General features: G+C 39.1%; 1 protein-coding gene and 1 long non-coding RNA gene across 2 annotated transcripts; one reads left to right on the top strand and one right to left on the bottom strand.

Annotated features, from left to right (window-relative positions):
* Window positions 1-209: 209 nt before the first annotated feature.
* Window positions 210-5,337, bottom strand: LOC121676759. Its single transcript, XR_006020579.1, has 4 exons — window positions 5,142-5,337; window positions 969-1,111; window positions 684-746; window positions 210-315 (listed from the first exon to the last, which is right to left on the bottom strand). It is a non-coding gene; the product is annotated as an uncharacterized LOC121676759 (long non-coding RNA).
* Window positions 5,338-12,315: 6,978 nt separating this feature from the next.
* Window positions 12,316-21,913, top strand: NIPAL1 (NIPA like domain containing 1). Its single transcript, XM_042053051.1, has 6 exons — window positions 12,316-12,478; window positions 16,277-16,543; window positions 17,624-17,680; window positions 18,137-18,227; window positions 20,033-20,193; window positions 20,334-21,913. The coding sequence occupies exons 1-6, from the start codon at window positions 12,331-12,333 to the stop codon at window positions 20,936-20,938; spliced, it is 1,329 nt and encodes a 442-aa protein (XP_041908985.1). The 5' UTR covers window positions 12,316-12,330; the 3' UTR covers window positions 20,939-21,913.
* The last annotated feature ends 3,957 nt before the right edge of the window (window positions 21,914-25,870 follow it).

Genomic DNA, 25,870 nt, shown 5'->3' with positions numbered 1-25,870 from the left:
CAGGACATCTGTGAATGAATTTGTTCTTACATCTAAAGCAGTTTTATTATACAGCATAACAGGACCTAAATGAAAAATACTTACACTTCTATATTTTCTTTCTTCTTCAATTTATCTTTATTTTTATTTTTCTCCTTTTTTTCTTTGTTCTTTTGTCTTTCTCCATCCTTTTTTTTTTCTGGCTTGCTAAGAAATAATTTCCATTGTTAAAGACCAAGTTAAACATATTTAGAAAAAACCTAAATATCTTAGAAATAGTAGTATTATTACTCTTCATCTTACCTCTTCTTTTCTTTTTTCCTTTTCTTCTCCTCTCTAAGAAAAAGAAAAATATGACAGGCTCATGGGATGCACATCCCCTTTCTTCAACATCTATGTATTAGATAACATTATACTTAGGTGTTTGACCTTCCAAAAAGCTATTTTTCTTATTGCTTATTGTATACACCTAGAACTACTTTTATTTTAAATTAATAGATACAATATCAGTAACTTTGGTAATGAGGATGATCATCATAAGTGATGTGCATGAAGTTGAAATGTACATGCAGTCTCTTTTGGGCTTACCTGAATGACATAACTGTTTCTAAAGAAACTATTAGATATATATTATAATTACTAATTTCTGCTTTAACAATCAAAATTGTAGTACTGTTATTTTATCAAATGGCAAAGATACTTACTCATCTTTATTACTATTATTGTTAATATTGTAGCATGCAAATACTCCAGGTAGATATTGTTGCCTGGGGAACAATGAAACAACACAGTTATACGATATCAGCTGAAATTTAAAAAAAAAATCTCCTAAATATTTACAATAAGCAATATACTATAATCTTTAAAACTTAGTTTATTACTAAGAGTGTAGAAAATTATATGATAGCAAGTATCTGTGCTTAGATAATCCTATGCAAATTATCAAACGTAAAAAAACCCCAAACTGACGCTAAATATATTTGACATACCTGTTTTCCCCTTTGTGCATCAATCCAGGGTCCTTACTGGTGTCATGCACTACCACACTGGGAACAATTGTATGGGAATGATGGGTCTCAATCACTCCTACCTTCATGGTCAAGTTTGTCTTAACTTGGATAATTGGAGAAAGCTGAATTAAAAAAAAATCAAGTCATTTCGCAAGTAGAAGAAGTAGGGGGTCTTTTTTTCCTAAAAATGAATCCTTTACATCCTTGCTTTCCTTTAGCGGGGGGGGGCGGTTCCGAGTGCTGGGAAGACCGGCCAGAGTCACGATATGAGCACCGATACGCTTTGAGCATCGTGCCCCCTTCATTGTTTACTTACTTATATCTACTTTACAAAGCTTCACGCCCTGTTCCCATGGGACAGCCTCTAAGCAGCGAGGGAGCCGACCAGCGTGTAACTTTTCCCAAGGCTGTTCAAGGCTGCCTGCAGCCAGGTGTCTTTCTGGCCTATCTGCAGCCAGAGCCCCTTCAGGGGTTCTTCTGCAGCAGCCCTGGGTTGCCCAGACTGTCCTGGGGTATCATATGCCCCTGTTCCACAAGGAATCCCTCTGCACTTTCCTGGAGATCAACAAGAATATTTGCAGTTTCCTGTCTGCCATGACATTCCCACCAGACAAGAAAATGACCAGGCAACTGCTGCTAAAGGGAAAGTTGTACACATCTTTAGGGAAGCATTAATTTAGGTCTTTCTCCTGAGTTTTGACACATACTTTGAAAATATTTAAACAATTGTGTTTGAAACATCTACCACTGTTTCTTTTGGTTTTGAACCAAACACTTGAAACACTGTATCAAGATGGATAAACAGATTCGTGCACAGATGACATCCTGAAAACCAGACTAAAAAGTATCCCCTGGCTGTAGGTCCAAAGAAATCTCAATATATCTGATACCTGAGACTTACATTCTGTTGAGACCGAAGAGTGGGTTCTGTAAAAAAGAGGGTAAGACTATTGTAGTAGTTTCCTTATTCCTATAGCAGGTAGTATATAAACACCTAAATAGAAATGTTAGTGTCTCTTTATGTCTGGTCTGTTAATCTAAAGGAAAAAAACACCTGAAAATGTTTTATAGCTAAGACAGTGCATTCCACTGCACAGTTTTCTAGCACTGGTGTAATTAACTTCTGCTCTCCTTTTTCACCACTTAACTCCTACAGCGCTGTCAGTTATATCTTGGCATCAGTGAGATTGCAAACTCTTTAGGCATGAATTCTGTCTACCAGTGTGATCTGGTCTTGCCAGGACCAGTTAGAGAGCATTATAAAACAGATGCTTTCCACTGCAGTAACAATTTCCCTGCATGTGGGAAATCAGAGTATAGAGATGTCTGTAAGCCAGAGACTGGCAAATGCGTGTCTGTACCACTGATAAGTGAGGTCGAAGCCGTATGGATCAGTCTTAGAGCAGTGTCTTCTGGCACATCACAAAGGAGAAGCAGAATGATACAGCTGACGTATTTCTGCCACACTTACTTGAATTCCATTATTTGTCAATGAAACTAAAAATACACCTATACAGGAAATAGGAGAGGAAATACATGTTTCCAGCACTCATCAGGCACGAATGACACATGGTGCAAAATATAATACAGCAATATCACAGAATCACAGAATATTCTAATTTGGAAGGGACCCACAGAGATCATTGAATCCAACTCTTAAGTGAATGGCCCATACAGGGATCAAACCCACAACCTTGGTGTTATTAGCACCATGCTCTGACCAACTGAGATATAACATTCTACAAAACAGAAAGATAAAAATTGAAGATTAAGATATGCTATTCCATGAATAGTTATAAATGTAGTCCAATATTGCTGGTCAGTCTTTAAATGCTTACCAGCAAGGATCGGGTCTAAGATAAATAGATATAAAAATATTACAAATTTCTAAGACATGGCAAACTTTAGGTTAGATTCATCAGGAGACTAAAAGCTATACTAGAGCTTCCACTGACTTACTGCTTGAAAGTGTGAAGATTGACATTACACCAGGTTGAATTAAGTAGCTTTATATCTGCTTACAGATGCTCTGAAAGCTCTCCTAATGCTAGCACACAAAATTCCATCCTAATTAAACCTACATCCTCCACAGGGCCTCACAAATAATGGTGCAAAATAAAGCTGTGTCCAACTCAGCACCAGACAAATGCAAATGCATTAATCTCAAGGGAGAAAATTTCTCCAGCAGCGTGGGCTCTAATCCAGTCAGTTCGTATTAGGACTCACAGTTCCAGCATTTCTACATAGGCACACATTTTTCATGCTTACATTTGCTCTTTAAGTCTTCTTTTATTTGAAGAACAAAAACAAAACAAAACAAAACAATCTTTGTGCTCTCCAGACATACTGATTTGCACTTGTACTGGATGTTAAAGATGATGTTAAGTATGTTAAAACAGAATGTGTCCAAAAATAACACCAGTCCAGGGTATGTAGCCTGAAGGCTGTGGAAAAAGTCTGTATCCTCTACATTCCCAGGTTTTTCAGGTTAATTGGATTTTATTTTTTCAAATAAACAAATTCCTCTGGTTCTGCTGGTGTCTGTTTTTGTGGAAACCAGCAAGCTGCTCTGAGAGTTTCACAGGGCTCGACTTGGACACAATCACTTTGTACCCTTGAGAATTTGGTTTGTACCTGTGAGAAGTTTTAACATCAACAGAAGCAAGAACCCAAAACAACAGATGTAGAAAGCACAGCTGGTTCAGGGAGGCTGTTATTTGCTTTAGATTGTTTTAGATGGGTGTTAGTTGCAAGTAACCAGTAGTTTTGTGGGGGGTGTTAACGTAGAAGCCGATGGGGACACAGCACGAGTACCAAGAAACTGTATAAAAGAGGCTTTGTAGAATTAGATGCTTTTTGCCACTGCCTTGAGTTGTTAATCTCCATATATAACAGTATAACGTGTTATATCCATATTGTGACCCACCTCGACTGCGACATATTTTAAGTGGAAGCACAGTGGGATACTGTGTGTTCTGGGGAAGCAGCCATGGCAGCCATGCATAGGATTTGCTGGGAAAGAGGAGCTGCCATTTCAGGCAGGACTGGACATTTCATATTACTGAGGCACTGGAAACATTAAATGGCATAGAAATTGAAGTATTGACTACCCTGTAGTCTCAAAATACCTAGTTTGAATGTCAAGCTTAGGTGAATGCTGCACCAGGTTATTTTCCTTGTCAATTAGTCAGGATGTGTAGCACAAGAATATCTTCAAATTCCACTGGTCTCAAAGAAAATTGGGAGGGGTTTAAGTTCCCAAGTCTAAGACACAGAAGTGCTAATGCAGCATGTGCCCAGTGTAAGTTGGACGGACACAGTAATTAAAACTAGTTTGGGGACTGTTGTTACCTTGTTACAGCATTTCTGTAACAAAACCCCCATACTGGGCACAGTAGAAAACGTCACATTAAACTCAGTGGGTCTGGACTCATCTTAATGCATTTTCAAGCATTTCAGGTTTTTTTACTAAATTGTATCACCATCACATTTCCAATTCTGTAGTCATGCATATTTTGCTTTAAACTGATACTTTTCACAAATTGTTACACTGCTTTTTAAAATTGGGATGCACATTTTCATGTTATGATATTTAGGTAGCAAGTTCAAAAGGTAATAGATGCTTTCTTTAGAGGTTTTTTAGATTTCTACCATATGGTTTTTACTGTATCATCCCAAATAGTTTTCTTTTACTACTTTGGATTCTTTTAAATGTAACTACTATGATAAACAACCAACTTTTCAAGCATTATGACCTGAAAACTAATTATATTAATTACTATACATTAAAATTTTTAGGGCTGCAAGAAAATGAAGGCAGTATTAACCTTTAACAGGATTGTGGTGAATGGAAGATCAGCTTCTATCTCTCCTGCTTTTTTATTTTACATATTTCTCCCATTCTTATTGGCCCACTACATTCATATCTCTAGTCATTATTTTCATGTAGAAAATGCTTTAAATAAGGATACCCTAGAACAGATTTTGGCATCATATAAAGATCTAATCTTTTTCTTTACAAAAAGCAGCAAAAAAATCTTCATTAGCATCGAAATCTGCAGCATGCTACAGCATGGTCTGTCTTTTCTAACATGCTAAGAGTCTTTAGCAGTTCTGCAATAAGCAGGCTCAACAAGCAGTGTGCATGCTTACCTTGGGAATGCAATCTGCTCCTTCTAATAGAGATCTCAGTCCTTTAAATCAGCCACATTTCCTTACTACATAAGCAGAACCACCATATAATCAGCATTTCATAAATAAATCCTTATTGAATGATTTCACAAAGAGCCAGGCCCCTGTGCAGTTCTCTGTGTTATTCCCAAGGAAGGACATAGTTATTAGAGGAGGATTTCCTTAACCTAGTGATGGATTTTGAGATTTAGAGGGAGATGAAAGTGACAGTGGCAGTCAGTATTATCCTTCACCTGAGCAGAAGCTTACTAGTCCTATCTACAAGCACAAGAAGTGACAAATATTGGAGTGTGCTCTGTTTTGAAACTGAGAAAAAAATATTGTAAATAACTATATATTCGGTATTGACTGCTCATTTGTTTTCTTAATATTGCAGATGATTTTTAACTGTAGTAACAGGTTTTCACTGTAATAGATAAAACACTATAAATGAAAATTTCCTGTTTATTTTAATGTGTATACCATATGGCTGAAAAACATGAAATTATATTTTAAACTACTTAAGTTTCTTAAATAATATAACACAACATATTTTGATGCTTAAAAAATCAAGTGAATTGTGGATACATTTTTAGTGGACAATACCATGATGAAGAAGTTCTAAGACACTGAACAGATCTTTAACTTCAGTATGGATTATGACTTCACAAAAGGTTTTAAGTAGATGCATTCATCCTCCATTAGAAATGTGCAAGAGTGCATCTGTAGTGGCCAGAGAGCCAAGAAAGGCCCTATGAGGATCCTAGCATATACTTCAAAAGAAAAGATGGTATTTGCATACTCACCTTTCATATTTCACTGCTGGATACCATAAGAATGAGGAAAATCATTTTCTCTGAACTTTGAGTGATTAATTTTTCAATCTGGAATGTTTTACATGGCCCAGTTTGGTTAAAAAAAAAAAAAAAAGGCTTTCAAGCAGCAAAAGGAGGTAAATATTTAAATTAAATTTATATCTTTGTCACAATTGAGACATAGCTAAAGTTACTGAATTACATTTTAACTTTGCTTCACAACAAGCAGAATTCAGGAAAGCAGTCCAGCCCCTGGGACTCCAGGATTATGACACATTTGCTTCTATTACCAAGGGCAGCAGGAAAAATTGTCATTAGCAATCATAGGAACCAACTTAAATCTTGCAGCCCAGGTGACTGAGTTTATAGATTTAATCACAAACCCAAATCTGAGTATCACATGTCAGCCTCCTGACAACAGAAACAAATTACACACATCTGCTGCTATGACTTTCCAACCCTGAAGACAGTCCATTTTCCAGAAAAGAGAATATGTATTTGAGGTTTAAAGAATAAAAATTATTTTTAAATAAGACAGTAATGGGCAACAAGGAAATGCAGAATCTTATGCACAATGGAAGCCAAATACACCAGTTTTGAGTAAGATATGCAACATAATAAATAGATAAAGTGAATAATCTAAATTCTGGCATATGCTTCACTGTTGTCTTTGAAGAGCTGAAATGCAACTCTAATCCTAAAATCATAGATATGAAAGGAATCTCAGAAGGTCACTGCATCCAACTAGTATTGAATCTTGGTCAGTTTTACCTCTGTCATTCTCAAGGGTTTTTGCCTGGCTTTCAGTTGGAAAGATGTCAATGTTCAGTGCTGAGCAGTGATTTTGTGAATATGTGGTGGTACTAAATGTTTGGGACGTGTTTTGTTGTGTGTCACAAAAGAGTTGATACACCTTTTTACTCTGCTATAGAACTGCCAGTTTTCTTTTAAAATAATCAGTCCTGGAAAGGAATGCTAACTTATTTTTTTCTTAATTTCAAAGCCCTCAAGCAGAGGAAGATGAGTCCTACTAGGCCTGTCCAGTTCCTTGTCTGACAGTGGCCAGAGCCTCACTAACCTGTGAAGATGTTTGCAGGACAAATTCTGGATGAGCTCAACACAGCGGTGTCAATTCTGCCCACCTCTAAAAGCCAGTTACATAGCTGTCATTGACTTCACTGACGATTATGTTAGTTTCGCACCAATATTTTTTCACACATATTTTTCCTGTCATTCTGTATTCCAGTGAAGTAACCTTGACTAATGGGAAAATGACTGCACTAATGGATTATTGTTTTAGTAGGCCAACTATAATCTATTTTTGCATCTTGCATTGTCATCATCTGTAATTCTTCTCAATCCTATTAAGGCTACCTGTAGTTTCAGACACCCACAGCCAAAACACTAGATACGTTATATATATGTATGACTTACAAATAAGTGGGTTTTAATGACACAACATTGCCTTTCAGCTTACTGTGTAGAAGCTGTGTAAACAGATGAGTGTTTGGATTGGGACCACAATTTTGGCAGGCTTATTTTCTGCAAGTACTGTTCTGTCTTTTTCTAGGGCTGATGCAATTTCAGCAACTAATGTTATGTTGGAAGTGCTGTAGCTGAGAAGACTTCAGGGCTTCTGGCTTATTTAATACGCTCTTGTGTAGAATTCAGTGTCATGAAGCTCGATTGGCCCCAATGAGGCTTGATGACTGGAAAACTATCAGTGCCAACAGTGTCTCCACCAGTAGGTGGTACTGTATTTTTACTTTAGGGTGCATGATGGAGAGTGAAATAGAAGCAATTTAAGATGTGTGTTGGTGTGTTGGATTCCCATGTGCAGATGAGGCTGGAATCACAAAGCACTGGACAGACTGCAAGTGCTCTGAGGCACAGAGCACAGCACCACACAGTGTGCTCAGAAGCTGTGTCAAAGCCTTTCACTGTCATCTTCCAGGTCCAGACCCTAGTTTTTGCATGACTACTCTGCACAGGGATTAGCACTTCTGAAATGCCCATGCGGCATCTGGCCATGCCCAGCAGTTTTTTCTGTGCCCTCAGATGAATCTGCAGTAGGACTATCCTTGCGCCTCCCAGGTTCGGTGGGTGTCTCTCCCCAGAGATATCTCTTCAACTCCCAGACTGAAATCTGCAGGGAACAGAGAGACTGGCTTATCAGAAAACTTTCTGGAAAACACTAGATCTTCATTCAGTTGTATAATTGGGATAATGACTACTTGTAGTGACCCTACAGGAGTTCCAGAAGCTCTGTACAGTCAGTATTTCTGTTTAGCAGAATTTTATTTCAAGTTAAAATAGCACAGGAAGTCTTGGTTGGTTGCACAGAATAATGATGGTAAAATGTTTACACATATAAAGGTGATTCAACTGATATTAGTTCTGCTTAAGCAAAAATCATCAATATATGATATTGCCACTGATAAGAGTGATAGAAAATGCACTGTAGATAAAAAAGGTTTAATAAATCTAACCTTGCATGTTATTCCTTCTTTGTAGTGTAGAAGGAGTTAAGGTGGCACTATCTGGGCATTTATAAGGGATGTCTACAAATAATCTCTGTACAGCAAGTACAGCAATCTAATAATTTTGAACTTCAGTCTAGAGACTGTTTTTTCTCAGTTGAAGTTAATTTCTTCACATATTGCTCCTGCAGGTCTGCACTAATTCACCAAGTAGTGGGGTAGATGGAGTTCCTATGGTCAGAGCTTCACTCACAAATCTACTTCAGTAATTTTTTTGTGGCTGCATGCCAGGACAGGTAAGAAACCTGTCTGTAGCTTCTGTATTGAACAGAGCTCATGTTTTGACACTGTCACACAGCAGCAACTGCCAGCAGAGTAAACGTAGAATGGGCCAGCTGAGCAACAATGACAGGATTTAAAAACGCCACAGGCAATTTTCCTAAATAATAATTTAAAAGAAATAGATCTTGCCTCATGTCTGTACCTGGCTGCACAGTGAACAGGCTTTCTAATTGTCGTGAAACTTGTTGTCATCATCTTCAGTATTTACAATAATATAATTAAATACTGCATAAGGAAGTCAATGTATATGCATATGAGAAAAAAAATCCTCAACAAGATTAAAGAATTTATAACAACACCAAGGAGTCACACAAATTATGGAAATTAAGTCATTCATGGCTAACACAGAGGTAAAGATGGGGTTTATTAAGGCACAAAAATGAGGTTTCCAATGCCTTTTTTATTTATAAATGTAAAAGATAAAAATTGGCTAGATAGTCAGTGCTTCCATTTTTATTGAAGACCAACAATTAAAGTCAGTGCTTGCTGACTATAAGGAAAGTTTCATGAAACCTTTCATACATTACATAATTAATGAAGTTATGTAACTACATAAGTAGCAGGACTTTAACATAAATTTTCTCCTGAATTTTCCACATATTTAATAGGGGAAAAATAGTGCAATAACACCGAAAGGTATAGCAGGGTTTCATGAGACACTTATTCCTCTTTGGGAGAAATGGGAACTGCCACAAAATTGCTTTGACTGTTAGTACATGCATATTTTTACCTCATACACAAAAGGTTGATCTGTGCTTAGCTGTATCTGGCGTAGCTCCAGGGAATTAAATGGGTCTGTGCTGATTTGCATTAGCTCATGATCCAGGCATTGCTCTAAATCAGTCAAGAGTGTAATTTTGAATGGTAAACTGGCATCTTTTTCCTCTTTATGTCAGTTGCTAAGATTGTATATCAATACTTTATTTTCTTTCCCATTTGACCTTTACATGTCATCCAAAATAAAGAAAAATATATCAATATTGATAAATTACTTCTATGTAATTTGTTTCTTCCTGACATTGTCTTGAAGTTCTTCAAAACAAGTTGAGTATGAAAACTGTTAATCATCAGTGAAGTATTCACCCATGAATTATGCCTACTCTCTTCTGTAACGCCATTATAGATTTCAAGTTTTTTGCATCTGTCCATTGACTTGGATTGTTAGTCACAAGTTTTTTGTGACTTCATATTTTTTCTCAGAAGAAAAAGAGTTACATAGTGATTTTTGCAGTTTATTATAATATAAAAATATGAAGCATGTAAAGATTTTCAGCCAAGAAACAATAAGTATATAGCATCATTTAAGTTGGAAAATAAGATCGTTGAGTACAAGTTAACCTGACACTATTAAGTTCACCACTAAACCATACCCATCAACACCGCATCTATACATCTTTTAAATACCTCCAGGGATGGTAAGTCCACCATTTCCCTAGGTGGACTGTTCTTTGGGTGAAGAAAAACCTCCCCTGGCACAACTTGAAGCTGTCTCTTCTTGTCCAGTTGCTTTTTACTTGGGAGAAGAGACCAACCCTCTCCTAACTACAACCTCCTTTCATGCAGTTGTAGAGAGGTGTAAGGTGCACCCTCAGCCTCCTTTCCTTCAGGCTAAACACCCACAGCTCCTTCAGCCACTCCTCGTGGGACTTGTGCTCCAAACCCTTCACCAGTTCCATCGCCCTTCTCTGGACTCGCTCCAGCATCTCAGTGTCTTTCTTGTAGTGAAGGGCCCAGAACTGAACACAGGATTCACAGTGCGGCCTCATCAGTGCCAACTTCAGTGGGACAAAATCCTGCTGGGCACACTATTCCTGATACAGGGCAGGATACCAGTGGTTTTCTTAGCCACCTGGGCACACTGCTGCTTCATGTTCAGCCAGCTGTCAACAAAGGTGTAAATCAGATAAAATATTTTATTTATTAATTAATTAGACTTTGATGTCCATAGTCTGCTAAAGGACTTGGCTGGTACTGAGGCATATCTACAGAAGTGTTAGCTGCATTGTTTCTCAGTATTCTTGCTCTGGGTACTGCACCACAGTGAAGCCCTGAGCAGCAGATCAGCAAGAGCTGTGCCAGGGGAAGAGGTGGTCTTTGGCAGGTCACCCTCTCCCACCTTCTCTGCGGTTTCAGCAGGACCTTGTGGATATTACCACTTCCCTTCTCAGTAGATCTGCCAACTGAGTCACTTGCAGGATTGCAGCAAGCTCAAAAAATTGACACATTTTTGCAGAAACAGGGGTGTGAACACACAGAGTTGGCAGATCTGAGAAGACACAGAAGGAAAATACTAATTTGGAGCAGTCTGCAGACATGCATCTCTCTGTATATGTGGTTTTATCCTATGGGCATGCTTATGTTGTACAAGAAGATCACAGTTTGCTCCCAGACCTTCAGATTGTACTTTAAAATTTTAATTTAAGTCAATTTAAAATTATTGCTCTGGTTTTTTAGCAGTAACCTGTTTTAGAAATGTTAAAGCAGAAAAGTCAAACTCTTTTTATCATGCAGCCTGCACTGGATCCAAGCCACCTTCCATAGAAGTTGTTATAATGTAGACATAGTAAAGTGGAATGGTAATTAGAATCACAAAAACAAATGCAATGTTCCTTTTCTCCTAACATACAGAGTGCTGGCTATGCTAAAAAATAAATACAGAAATAAAATATGAGACTAAGACATTGAAACTGATCTCTTGGTTTAACCACAGGACTGCGAAGTCAAGAATGCCTAAGACAAGGAAAACCAAGTTATTTTGCTGATAGTGTCACCACATTTCAGCAGTATGCCCCAGTGGTAAAACTTTTCAAAACCAATGATGATCAGTTTTGGTGCTGTGCTGCAAAGCATGGTTACAGCTCTAACCTCAATCCTGCATGTCCCTGTGGTGCTCTGTGGAGGTGTGTTAAATTTGCCATGTTGCCTCTACTTTGAGAAATCCTTGTGCATGTCAAAGATATGCAGATTGTCCCAGGAAGTTTGCTGGGCAACACGTAATGTTTTATTAAGCCTTAAATTTTGTAGATGTATTTCACTTAATCATGCCAAAGCCAAGGCCTTAGACTTCCGTATTGAAACTATTGATTGGGTAATAAAGATAATTATTTCTTATAACAATTTGGAGCCTGTTAAGCCACAGGGAGTCATCTCAGGGTATGCATCACCAGGCACTGCCCTTGTTCTACAACGCTGGCATAGTTTGGCCAGGGAATCCCTCTGCCTGCCTGCAGATTCACTGGCCAAAGCGAGCGCTGGCATCTTGTCACAGACATAAGTGGTTGCACATCAAGACTGCTCACCTCTTCTCCCACGTGCAAAGGGGAAGAAAATTAAATCTACAGAAACTCCCAGGAGAGGCATATGGTGCCAAGGCAGTTCAGGAGAGAAGTCTTTTCTTTGGATTCAGTGTTCAGGTGGGGCCACAGAACTCCCCAGGTCTGGGACTTGATACGGATCTAGAAAGCCCATTCGGGGTCACACCTGGAGCCCTGCATGCCCATTCCCCCCTAGGACGGGTCCGGAGGGGTGGCGGGGATGCCGCCTCCGTCTCCACCGGAGAGCGGGCGCGCCCAGGTGCGCCGGGCGGTGCCGGGGCGGGCGGAGCCGCCGGCGCGGAGCCCGCGGAGCCCCGCAGCGATGGGTCCCGGAGAGGCGCTGCCCGCCCGCCCGTCCTGCCGCGCGGGTCAGTGTGTGCGCGGCCGCGGGGGCCGGGGCACCGGGGCGGGCTGCGGGGGCGCGGCGCTGGCGGGGCAGGGCGCGGGGATTGCGCGCGGTCTGCGCGGAGGGTTCGCGAGGCTCGGGACGCGTGCGGGTTCGCGGGGCCCGGGACGCGGCCGTGCGCTGAGAAGAGGGCGAGGTGCGTGCTCCTGCAGCCCCCCTGCGCCCGCTCCGCGGGTGCGGTGTCCGGAGCCCTGCACGCGTGAGGTTTTCCTCGGCCCTGACGTCGCGGAGCTATTTTCCGACGAGTGGCGCGCGGCCGGCGCCTGGGAGGCTCCTGCCCTTCTCCCGTGGCTGTCTCGGGTTAACCATCTTTTCACCTTTGTTTTGTGCTTTTTTGTGTGAGTCTCCACTCCAGGTGTGCCAGGGAAGAATTCCTTGCTTCTTCTCAGTACACCCACTTTTGGTCCCAGGAGCCATGCCTTGGCAAAGGTGGGCTTGGTATTTCCTGGGTGACCGAGAAAGGTGTTTCATGTTTCTGCCAGGGGTGACCTGAGTTGTGAGCTCAAATGTAAATGGTCACATTATGTGTCTAATCAAAGCAATTCGTTTTCGAGATGACTTAGGACCAGTATCTTCAGTGGCAGGTTAAGAGCCAAGTTGGCTGTCACTAACCAGGGCAAGTCAGCCCTGGATTGCAGGATGACAGCAAGTTAGACATGCCACAAAGAGGTGTGTTGCAACGGGCTGGCTGATCTACCCGATTCAGATAGAGAGTATTTAGGTGTTTGAGGGGGGAGAAAAAAAATGGATTTAGCTGAATCATTAAAAAAGTTTAGAAGTTACAACAGCAGCTACCTTAGCTCAGACTGGTTTCCTGTTGTTGCCAGCCTTGAGTCAGAGCTGGGAGAGATTATTTCTACAAGGAGGTGTTCTGCTGACAGGTTCATGTTTGTTGACATTTGGAAGTGGGAGGTGAAACTAGCTGAGCTACAGAAACTCTGTGCTGAGCAAGCCAGGCAGCCTGAGTAATTTCTAACCTTCCTCAGCCTTTCGAAGTGATCCTCAGACTGTTCACAGAGGTAATAAAATATCAGTAATTCCCAGACCAGCCTCCTCTTCATATCTCTAAGGTGGTTCTTTGATCAGTGCAGTGACATGCCACTTTTCATGCAAGTGGAGCAAATGACATGTTAAAACTATGAAAAGCTGCTCAGCACAATAAGCAGAGATCATAACCATTCAAAATTACTCTTCTCAGTGACAAATCCAATGTTTCTTTGTGAATGTGAGCAGAGATTGTAGTTCAGACAGGAGAGAAACAACCTGTGGCAGTCACTGGGTGACTTAGTACAAATGGCATGATTAAATTTTCCTTATTCGATGTCGTAATGTATGCTGAGGAACGAAAAACTTTAAAACACACAGAAAAAGTAGCAGTAGTGTCATGTAAAAGGGAATAAGCCTGCCATTCATCTCCACCTAAATGCAAGTACATCAGTCACAAAAAAGGAAGAAGAGCGTTACTTTCTTCACTTTAAAAACCCAACACACTGATAGAAGCTGCCCTTACTATTGCAGGTAGCTGAAAGACTATACTTATCAAGAGTACACTTATCTTCATATTTTCTTTCAATTAAACGCAAGGAATGTTACTGCTTCTCACACCAGCCTGGTTTAGCATCAGTATGGATATTGGGAGCGAAGGGATTTCATTCATCTCTGCATTGGTTTTTTTCACAGAATCATAGAATAGTTTGGATTGGAAGGCACCTTTAAAGGTTTAGACCAACCCCCATGCCATGAGCAGGGGCATTTTTGTCTTGCTTTGATATGTGTTTACTAAGAGAAAATATATTTATGCTTAAAGGACTTTTCTGTAATTTTGTTTTGTGATTTATTCTTCACTAATTATGTCAAAACAAGTACATACAAATTTTTCTTCTTCTAAGGCTATGTTAATAGTTTAGGATTTTAAAATACTTTCAGGTGCAAATGCAAATTCCATTTGTTTACATTATCCAATTGTAATTTCTAGTAATGATAAGAGGGTAGAATAGTATCTATCCCACATACATGCAATAGTAATTGCATGTTGATCTAAGTTCTCTAAGATTTTAATCTTCATCTGTGGAATATGAACATACCCATCTTGTGGGAGCATTTTTATTAAGTCTGACTTAGCAATACAAAACAATTCCTGTAATATGGAAACACCCTTGGCAAACAAGGAAATGTGTTTGCACAGCCTGCAAATCCAATTATAACTTCCTGTAGTATGTTTGTTGTACAGTATGGAATGGGAAAACAGGGAGCTGGTACTCACTCTAGTTCCTTACTTTCAAAGGGTGCTGTCTCCCAGAGTTAATACTGGCATTTCCAACTGCAAATATGAGTTTTTTAAGACCTTACATATTTTAACTATTCCTTGTTAAACTGTATTAAATGAATTATCCAAGCCTGCTTATTGTTAATTGTTCGGTGAAGTACTTTTGACGTAACATTATTATTTCCAGAGCTTACATCTGAACACAGAGGCACATCCTTTCCTACTAAGTCCCCAAGTGGGGTTTTTCAGTGGGGGGTGGGGGGGAAATAAAAAAGGGAGTGTATTACTGATGCTGCCACTCATCAGGATGAATCGTTCATGTGTTATTTTAATTACAGGGAAAACGTGGAAAGCAAAACTATTTGTTGCATCCTCATTTAGATGAATCACAGTGGACTGAGCTTTTGTACTTCTGCACCAACTGTTTCATATTTTAACATGTCTTCACAAGAAAACTTTTTTTTTCCTAAAAAAATTGCTCTTAAAAGTATTCCAGTCTATATTCTCTGATCCACAGTGATTGCCTGATGTATTCCACCATGAGAAACTGAGACATCAGCCTAGATTGCCTAAACCCTGTTGCAGCTTTGCTGCCTGACCTATGCTTCCCTATGCAAAATAACAACTCCTTTTGCTCTTTAAAAATGCAGTCCCTCTTCTCCTTTAAAAACACATCTAGGCCGATAACAATGATGTCATTGCCACAGACTATCCTCACAGTGATACTGATAATGCTTGGCTGGTTGAGAGTGTGAAGCTTTGGTCTCTGCTCAAGATCACCCAGTTCTCCAGCAGCATTGCAGGGATAGCTGGGGGAACTGTCCCCTGTGGCCTGTGCTCTACCTCCACCCAGGGCTTGCTGAGGTTAGGTGAAATTTGCTGTAAGGTGTAATGAGACCTTCACCTGAAAATTTTAAGATTGGTTAAATAAGACTTGGCTCACACAGTATTCACTGAACACTTTTAATAAAATGTCTTAGTGCCCATATGCAGTGAGAGTTTGCTCCCTGTTTGATTTTCCTTCCTTTTTTTTCCATTTGATTTTGCGATCTTAGCTACCAATGTAAAAACAGAAGCCTTGAATTGCAGCAGGCTTGCTTTAACAGGTGAAGTCCAAAATCATGGATTCGGCTATATGTTTGTGGTCTCTGCTCAACAAAAAAGAGCCCTTTCATCTTGAGGTTTCAGGTTAGCTTTTAAGATTTTGAGTTGAATTTTACATTGAAGCTAATATATTTTTGTTGCATTCCTTGGTATTGCCCTTATTGCTTGCAAAATATGTACATAAATAATGTATGCACCCATGAACTACAGGGGTGGGTAATGACCCAGGGCAGCATTGTGTACATTGTGTAGATTTTGTGGGTTATTTGCAGAGTCAGAAATTACAAATGCTCTGGAAAGACATGAAAAGGAGTGAGCAGAATGAGGACAGGGCTCTTCCAGAGCTGAGCTTGGGTTGTGAATCATTTGTCCTTCTTTTTCTGCTCCCAGGTGCTGTGCTCTCTTTTTCTTGCTGTGACTCCTGCCAAGCATGGTGCCAGATCATCAATGTGTCTGAATCACACTCTGCTTTCATCACCTCTGTGGAGGGGACTGGCAATGAAACAAACTGGAGCATTTCCATGCCTTCTGGAAGCAAATACCACCTCTACATTGGCTTGGCTTTGGCAATAGTTTCCAGTATCTTTATTGGTTCTAGTTTCATACTGAAGAAGAAAGGACTTTTGAAACTGGCAGACAGAGGAGTCACCCGAGCTGGTAAGTGGTGGTGATGGCGTTGCTCCTGCTGGGGACACAAACACCTCTTGTAACTCAACAAAATCAAACTTCATGTCATGGATCACATGTTTAAAACTGTACTTTAATGCTTATCACAAGTCCTGTCTTGGTGAGAGATGGAGACATAGTATTATTTCTCTGTGTGTGATTACATGGACTGGGATTTCAGAACTCATAGGACTATAGGAGTTGCAGTGGGTATTAAATCTAGTGAGTTGGTACTATTTCCTCACTGAGAGCAATTCACTACCAAATAAAATTCTCCATGCATCTTACCCTTCAAAATGCCTTTCTCTCTCTTTTTTCCATCTTTTTCCCCCTCATCTGAGATAGAAAGTCTTAAGCTGGTAACTAGGTTTAGCTTTTTGCTTTGTGTTTTTTCTCTGCTTTTTTAAAGTAAGTGCAATGAGTTGTAGAAATGATGTTTATTACACAAGTTTCTACTGTTCGTACAACTATCATCAAAGTCAACAGATGAAGAGCTAGAAAAAGAACAATTGAGCTAATCTCATAATTTCCTTTGCGTGGATTTAATGCATAGCATTAGCAGTTTTTCTTTTGTTTGTTGTGTTTATTGCAATATACTGTTCTAGAGAATTTGGTTATTTGAAAAAACTGCAATACTGAATATTCCATATACTTGCGTTTTATGTTAAAAAAAAAAATCATGTACACAAGGTCATTTTTCTTTCTATTTTCTTCCAACCTAAAGTAAAAGGAGAGTCAAACTACAGTTGACTGTATGCATATATTGGATCTGGCCTGGAAAAGCATTTTGAGACATTTCTTAAGCTCACCAAGAATCTTTATAGATACTTTACTTTTGCTTGAAACTTCCCCTCTGTGTACCTTTAGTCAAATAGAATTTTTCAGAAGTCCAAGTCACAAAGCAGTAGAGTGGTTAATCAAAATGTCAGTCAAAATTAAATATTCTTCTTGTTGCATCCAGATAGCATGCTCTTTTGGTACTTTGGAGGTGCAAATGTGAAGCTGTACTTTTTGTTTCTTACAATTAGGTGATCTGTTTCTTCTAAGATGAGGTTACTTTTTCTCTTTCAGGACAAGGTGGATATTCTTATTTGAAGGAATGGCTTTGGTGGGCTGGACTGCTATCAAGTAAGTCACCTCTTTCCTCTCAGCCTATATGTAAATCTACAAAAAGCAGATGGTTTTAAAGAGATTTATTCCCTGATTTTTCACTCCCTTCACTTAAAAGAAGTTTCCTTGCAGTCACATTCATGACAAGCTGTTCTGATATGCCATCTTTCAAACACTGCATTTGCTCTTCAGAGCTCTTTACAGAATAACCACCTTTATTATCTGGTCAAATGCAGGGGAATTGCATCTGTCCAGCTTCTAGGAGTACTTAGGAGAAAAGTATTTAGCTTTCTTCAGCATTTATTATTTCCTGAAGAGGTTGTGCAGCTAATTTTGAAATTAAAATGTGCATATATAGTGTGGAAAAAAGATTTCAGTTTATATTTGCTATCATAGCTGTCATACAAAATATTTACAATAGTGTGCCTTCTTAAATCGCCCTCCAATCTGATCCAGATGTTCTTTCTTCTGCAGTGGGATTAGGAGAAGCTGCAAACTTTGCTGCCTATGCCTTTGCACCTGCAACCTTAGTTACCCCCTTGGGTGCACTGAGTGTTCTCATAAGGTCAGTACCAATTGGGAGCAAGCCTTGGCAAATGAACCACTCACTGCATGAGGGGAAAATACTGTCTTTGGTTGGAAGTAGAGATTTCAAGTAAGAAAACTGAAAAGCAATTTATGGACAAAAAATGCTGTTTGTTGCTTGATGGTAAGATATTTTGCTTATTTAGAGCTGACTTCTCGTGGTAGATAGAATCAAAGCCTTCTTCCAAAGGCCACTGAATGCCTTCCCAGTAGCCTTCCACCTATATTACAAAGTATTTCTTATCAGCATATACCAGGTACACTGCTGATGGAAGATAATTTTTCTTTTCCTAGAGAACTGAAGCTTTTTTAAAACCTGTTATCCTATTCTTCAGATGTGACAAAACTTTAAATAAGAATACAGTATTCCCTCACTAAAATGTTTTCAAAAACATTTCTATTTATAGGAGCATAATTTCATATTAAGGCACACTTAGTAAACCTTTTGGTTTTGTTTTGTCATTCTGAAATCCTTCTGGAAAGAAGGCAAAGGAAATTTTAGCTTTTTTCAATATCCACAATTAAAATTTATGGTTCTTTTGAAAAATAAATGTCCTTTAAAGCCTAATTATTTCCTATGTATGAAGAAACAAATAATTCCCAAGTACTTAAATACATACAGTAATGTGGCTATCATAGTAGCAGAAGAGACATGGACTACGCATACAAAAATGTTACGGGAAATAATTTTTTAGCAAAATGAAATTATTGTATTTTAAATGTGAAACTCTGATTTTTAAGAACTGAGTATTCCATATGAAACGCTGTGTTTAAAACAACATGTGCGACATATTAAAAAACAAACAAACACAAAAATTCCCCAAAAAACCCCAAACAAACAAAAAACTCCCTAGGTTTCTTGCAATAATCTAACTGCTAAAACTGCAGCCATTCTGTCATAGTAAAATTACTGTAACTCAGTCACCTGCAGTTGTGCTGGGATCAGCATGTGGGTAGATGCAGATTAACTGGCTGACTGGCTGCTGCTTTGCCAAACAGCTTGAGTTTTATTGCCTTCTTCTTTGATGGGGATAGCAACTGTTCGAATTTTTATGAGACAGAGAGGTTTTTAGAACTTCATGTCAGTGAACTCATTACCCTTGTGTGAAAAAAATGTCTGAATTTTGATCAGTGGGTTGAATAGCTGTTTGTGAGCATGTTCACACACCATTAAGCCTGTGTCTGTGCCCAAGGTTGTGCTCTAACAGGCTAATCATGCCCTGTGAGTGGTGTCATTCAGGCCGTGTTATTGTCCTTAGGTTAAGTAATCAACCCCGTGGAAATCCTGGGGTTGGTCTCTTTGGAGGGGGAGACATGCCTTCTCTGTGTTTTTGGGGGGAGTCCTGGCAAGCCAGGAAGACAGTGCGCCTGGGTGGGAGAGCCTGGGGAGGGATGAGGAACAGTTTCCAAAACTCATGTGCATGGGTTATAATGGCAAATGAAGTGCTTTGAACCATTTTTGGAAGGAAAAAGCAGCTCTTGTACAGTGAGAGTGCATACCCTGACCCAGGCAATCAGGAATGAGAAGTTCCTTAGCAAAGTGGACTTTTTTACAACCTGGAGGAAAGTGAGCAGGGTTGCTAAACTCCCTAAAACCTGACCTTACCTTCTTGGTCATGAACAACTTTCTTGGAAAAACTCCTTACAATTTGATTGTATCAGGCTGGTTTACCATATACCCAAATTCAAAAGAGGTTTTGAATTACTGTCATGCGACACAGAGAGATTCTGAATGTCTTTTGTGGCTGGTGGAGCTGAACATTTTATATCCATTTTCCTGAACAGTGCTATATTGTCATCCTATTTTTTAAATGAGAAGCTGAATATTCATGGAAAGCTGGGCTGCATACTGAGCATTTTGGGGTCAACGGTCATGGTTATTCATGCCCCAGAGGAGGAGGAGGTCACCTCACTAGATGAGATGGAAAGAAAACTGCAAGATCCAGGTCTGTATGCAACTGCACCAAACACATGCTACAGTTCATAGGGAAGTGTCCAGGACGCTGAACAACTCTGAGCATGTACTTGGACATAGTCTGGTATTTTATCTCATGTGCATTACTCTTGCCTTTCCTCTTTCTTACAGCCTTTGTTACATTTGCTGTTCTCCTAACAGTGGTTGCACTTGTCCTGATTGTTGTTGTGGCTCCAAGGAGAGATCAGACAAATATATTGATCTACGTTTTAATTTGCTCACTCATCGGTGCCTTCTCTGTCTCGTCTGTGAAAGGCCTGGGCATTGCCATTAAACAAATGCTGGAGCGGAAGCCAGTCTATGGCCATCCATTGGTTTACATTTTAGTGGGCATCTTGGTGCTCTCAGTCAGCACTCAGATCAACTATCTCAACAAAGCACTGGACATGTTCAACACATCCCTGGTGACACCTATTTATTACGTGTGCTTCACTACAACGGTGGTGACATGCTCCATCATCTTGTTCAAGGAGTGGAGTAGTATGGAACTGGGTGATATCATTGGAACCCTGAGTGGATTCTGCAATATCATCATTGGTATTTTCCTATTGCACGCTTTCAAAAACACTAACATCACCTGGAGTCAGTTGATGTCCACTGTTGCCAAAGAGTCATCACTACCACACCTTGAATTTGAAACCAGTCACACTTTGCTGGAAAGCATGGAAGACCCAGCTTTGGCATATGAGGAGGACAACATTTTATTCAGTCAATGAAATACTCAAGGAATGTTCCTCATCAAAGTATCACAAATTGCAAACTCAGCCCACCCAATGCTCTACTTTTCTGCAGTCCTCTGGAAATTTGTCTGTGAGGCCTTTGTTAAGTGTGGGCCACTCCTCTTGCCAGTTGTTAGCGTAATGAATTAAAATGTTCAATAATTAGCATGACAGGCAGAAACCTGGTAGTGATTGTATGTTAGGCAAAGAAAAACATGGTCGTTTTTTTATGCAGCATTTCTTCTTCGGAAATTTTAGTAAAAACCAATGGTCTTTGTAAGCTACATTTAAAAAATGCAATTTTCTTTTAATGCCAAAAGACAATCCTTGCTGAAGTGACAGGTGCTCCGCTATTATCTTGGTGATGGCCTTAATATTTCTGGCTTTCTTTATATTTTTATAATTTATTGCCAAACAAGCTTGTAGATACTCTACATGAAGGATATTCATTGGAGACATGAAGAAAACAGTGTTTAACCCTCAGCTTTTAATATAAAATTTTATGCAAGACTTTTTCAATTTGATGACCTGCCAGTGAACATTGATTAAATGTCACAAAAAAATTTTAGCAAATACAATTCTTAATAACTCTCATCTTTTCTACCCAAGGCATCCTAAATGGATTGTGAATCTCTGAATGTACGTCTACCTTTTTATTTCAAAACTAAGACCAAGTTTAAGAAAAAGAAAATTCACCAGAGGCCTGAAAAAAGCTGCTACTGGCTTAAAAAGTTACATGAGCTTATAGAATTAAGTATTCAAAGGCAGAAGAAAACCAGAACATGCAATTAAAAATTTTCATTTTGTTCTATATTATTTTGAGGATTAAGAAGGGGCTTTACTTGTTTTTATACTTCTTCCTAGTACTGCCATCTATTAATTAAAACCCATTTAAGCTTTTCAAATTTTTTTCCTCATTTTCTGGAAAGGTATTGTTCTTTATTAATAATAAAGCAGTCCTGTTAATTTTTATACTTTTGTAAGTGCAAAATCCATTTTACAATCCATGCACTACTTCTAAAAATACTAGGTAAAGGATGGGCTGTAGGCAAGGAGTGAGAAACATCAAAACATCTCTTTTTTTAGTTTGGCCTTTTCATCTTTTCTAAAAATGAGTATTCACCTCTATTAGACATTTAACAATATGTTAATCTACCAGAGGCCTTGAAGATTGGTATCTATACAACAGTATGTTCCTCAGTTGTGCTCACCGATCTTCATGCCACAAAAAAGCTTGCACAGTCCATGGTTTATTCATTACAATCCCCTTTGTTTTCCACTTTGTTAGTAAGTAAGTAACTTCAGCAATCAGATGTGTGGATGGTGACAAGCTCACCAGAAAGTAGTATTTCTAGTCTTTGGATTTTTAAGTGTGAGTCCAGAAAGTTTTCCAGAGGATGCCAGCACTTCAGCAGTTAAAAACTGGTTTTAATCAGATGAGATTTATATGCCAAGCAGAACTTCCTCATGGAGCAGGCTAGATGTTTTGTAATGTTCAAAAGGTTTAGTAGAAGAGGACAGTTTGGATAGAAAACTGTTCCACCAAAGAAAGCCCCTAATTTAGCTGTAAGAACAAAAGGGTTGCTGCTTATATTTCACATGTTTATGTGGAAGCACTGTTACCCAGGAAAAGGAACATTTTCACAAAAAATGTACTTGCCTTCAAAATATAATGACACTGAATACATTGTCAGTTTGGAATATTTTTCAGCCAATTGACTGATGAGACTTGCAGCAATTCTTTGCTGTTAAAATGCATGTGTTAAAAACGCTTCAGAGAACAGGGTTTAATTACTTCTTAGTTAATGTGGAGAATACTTTGGTTTTATTGACCAGATTCAAGCTTCAAAGTCTTCATAGTTAAAAACAAGTAATACAAATAATAAAAAGACTAAAGACGGAGGGGCTTTTATAGTTTGTTTTTTAACAAAAACTTGAATTGCTTTTCACTCTGAATTACACAGTTCAGAGAATAACTCAAGAAAATATGGACTGTAAAAAAGGGAGAAAGAAATGCTTTTGCATAGTTCATGGCCTCTTTATTTGCTTATACAGTCATCACTGTTGTGTGACCAAATGAGTTATTTGTAAGAAAAAGCAACCAGTCCCATTCTTGGATGGATGTGTGTTGCCTTTTTTTAAAGATATGTCATAATACTTTCTCTGAGAAGAGTGTGGACTCTTTTCATACCAACTGCTGGCAATAATTAACTTGTACCAAGCAAAATTCCTGTATTTTCTACTGGACCTGTGTATCTGCTATTACACATAAATAGCAACTAATAATAAAAGAATGTTAATGTCAAAAAACAAAGTTAATGCTTATTTTCATGGTGCACAAGAAGCCCATCATGTTAAGAAATAAATTAGTGGCTAACTTTTGTATAAAAACACTTGTTGTAAGAGATGTTATTTTTTAAAAATGTTTAGTTACTAGTTTGGAATAACTGATTTTTTAATTGAAATTATGCTAATATTTCTCTTGTAATAAATTATTCACGGTTATGTACTAAATGATCTGTGTTTTTTAAACAATGGATAAAAAAGAGTGTCATTCATATTTCTAAACTAGAGCAGAAAATCAAAAGCTGATGTATTAGCCATGTCTGTCTCACAGCCAGTCTCAATGGAGAGTATTTCAGTGAGTTGTCAGGTTTTCTTTTTTTACTTTTTCTAAAGTAATTAGATGTGTTTTGGTATGTAGGGTGAGTGGTTAAGAACTAGAACAAAGCAAACCTCAGAGGCAATACATTAGTAACCAAATTACAGCTTTTAGATGCTGATACTGAACAAATCTTGGCAGCTACTCATTATTGCCATACCTCAGGACAAATTAACGGGCAATTAAGTTCATTACATAGCTGCACCGACTAAATGTAGGCAGGTCAAGAAGACTTGGGTAGGTTGAAAAATCTGTATGATTTTTTAACTATCAGTTAGTTTCTATAGAAATCTGTTCTACCATTTTTGTTTTCCATCCACACTTGAAAGAACAATGCTATAAAAAGTCTTTATCCCAAAGGGTACATATTCAAAACTTCAAACTCTACTCATTAGGGTTGCATCCTGGAGCTATATGGGGAATTGCATCCTTCTAGCAAACGCCATTCTCTCTTTAAATTCCAGCAAAATAAAACTGGCAAGTGTGTTAGAAAATATCTTTCCAGCAGGGCAGGTCTGCAGTAGCTGACTCCTTTTGGGCAGGTTTTTAAATGGTGCCACAGTTCAGAACATGACTAGGATGCTGAGCAGGAGTCAGACTGGTGGTGCATGAGGGAGGATTGATGGTGGTGTGCTTTAGTGTGTCTGTAGAGCCTCCCATCTGTGAAATTTGTGGGGGGAGGGGGGGAGGAGGGGATGGGAATTGGTCCGAAAACCAAATGGCACTGGAAACAAGTGTTACTAGCCCTGTACACACTAGTAATTGGCCTGCATTGCTTCTCAGGAGTACTTTTGACAAGTGAATTCATTTCACTTTCTGAAATTACATTCCATTTTGTCAACAATGCATCTTTTTTTATAGAAAAGAGATGTATCCTAAGTGGCTGGCTCACAAAAGCTTGGAATTCTGTCTTTTTTCTTCCTATCCATAATACAGACTTGTTCCAAGTTTTCTGGTGTTTGATCAGGAAACAGTAGCTAAATTTTTACAAATGCTGAACACTCCTACAGCCTTTGACAGGAGGTTCCCTGTATGGAGGTGTCTCCTTTATTGCTTTTTCCAGATCTCATTTTTATCACATGGAAGTCTGAAAAAACCAGCAGACATCTCTTTATGGTCAGTGACAAGGATGTCACTCACTGTTCACCCATTTTTGCCTATATGGTTAGAATTTGAACTGAGCTCACAGTCACCATGAGGTCTAAGGTGGCCTACTCAGTCTTTATTCAAGGGTGTAGCTGTTCTGATAAATAAATACACTGTAGATACCTGACCTTTGTACTGTAGACCATTTCTTGCTGCCAATTAAGCACCAGTTTCACTGACTCTGAATCATGTTCTAGTGTTTTTTCATTTATTTACTGTCAGCTTGATGATAGCAACTGTTAAATTTATCTGTGTCAGAATGTTAATAACAGCTTCCTCAAATCTTTCCCCAAGCAGCCTACAGAAAGATTATATTGGGAAGTGGAGGCCTGGTAGGCAAGCATTATTGGCTCCAGGTATTAGACCAGCATGTTGCCAGGATGCGTGCATATTCACCATGGGACAGCTCAGTGAGACAGGCAGGAGCAAGGTGCTTTGAGTACACAAACCTAGTGGAGCTGATTTTTACTGCATGGTGCTGTAGCATATTGCATACTAACTTGCAGTAATATGGCAAAACCAGTTTTACAAGAGCTGTTAAAAAAGATGCCTCATATATTATTCAAAGTCCCCAGGTATTTCCTATTGCAGAGACAGTTTGAATTTCACATTTGTAGTGCATCATCTGTGAAAAGCTTTGTACTTCTGTGGCCTGGGCATAAACTGTGGTGAGCTCCACGTGTGTACTGTCTCATTGTCTCAATTTTGGCTGAGAGGGAGTGGAGCCAGGACAGCTGACCTGACCTGGCCAAGGGGATATTTCATAGCATAGAACATCGTGATCAGTGTATAAACTGCGGGGCAGTTGGCTGGGGGACCGCTGATTACTGCCTGCCAATGGGCTGGGCATCAATCTGCAGGTGGTGAGCAGTGGTACTGTGCATCATTTGTTTCTCTTGGGTTTTCCTCTCTCTTTCTCCTTTTAATTGCTATTGCTATTGTTACATTTTACTTTGTTTCAGTTATTAACCTGTTCTTATCTCAACCCACAAGTTTTACTTTCTTTCTGATTCTCTACCCCACCAGGGCAGAGGTCAGTGAGTGAGCAGCTACGTGGTACTTTGTTGCCAGCTGCGGTTAAACCACAACAGCTGTATGGATCTGCATTCATTCATAGGTCT

This window comes from Corvus kubaryi, unplaced genomic scaffold (assembly GCF_017639235.1).
Source record: "Corvus kubaryi isolate FWS band 111438036 unplaced genomic scaffold, C.kubaryi_AGA036_p1.0 split1-131, whole genome shotgun sequence".
NCBI lineage: Eukaryota > Metazoa > Chordata > Aves > Passeriformes > Corvidae > Corvus > Corvus kubaryi.
Note: the sequence above shows the minus strand (reverse complement) of the source record. Positions and strands in the feature narration are given on the sequence as shown.

What these genes read in the sequence shown, in the direction of transcription:
- NIPAL1 (XM_042053051.1), top strand. Translation starts at nt 12,331, where the DNA reads ATGCCGCCTCCGTCTCCACCGGAGAGCGGGCGCGCCCAGGTGCGCCGG. An exon ending in CAGAGGAGTCACCCGAGCTG is followed by an intron (nt 16,544 to 17,623) that starts GTAAGTGGTGGT and finishes TTTCTCTTTCAG; the next exon opens with GACAAGGTGGATATTCTTAT. An exon ending in GCACTGAGTGTTCTCATAAG is followed by an intron (nt 18,228 to 20,032) that starts GTCAGTACCAAT and finishes TTTCCTGAACAG; the next exon opens with TGCTATATTGTCATCCTATT.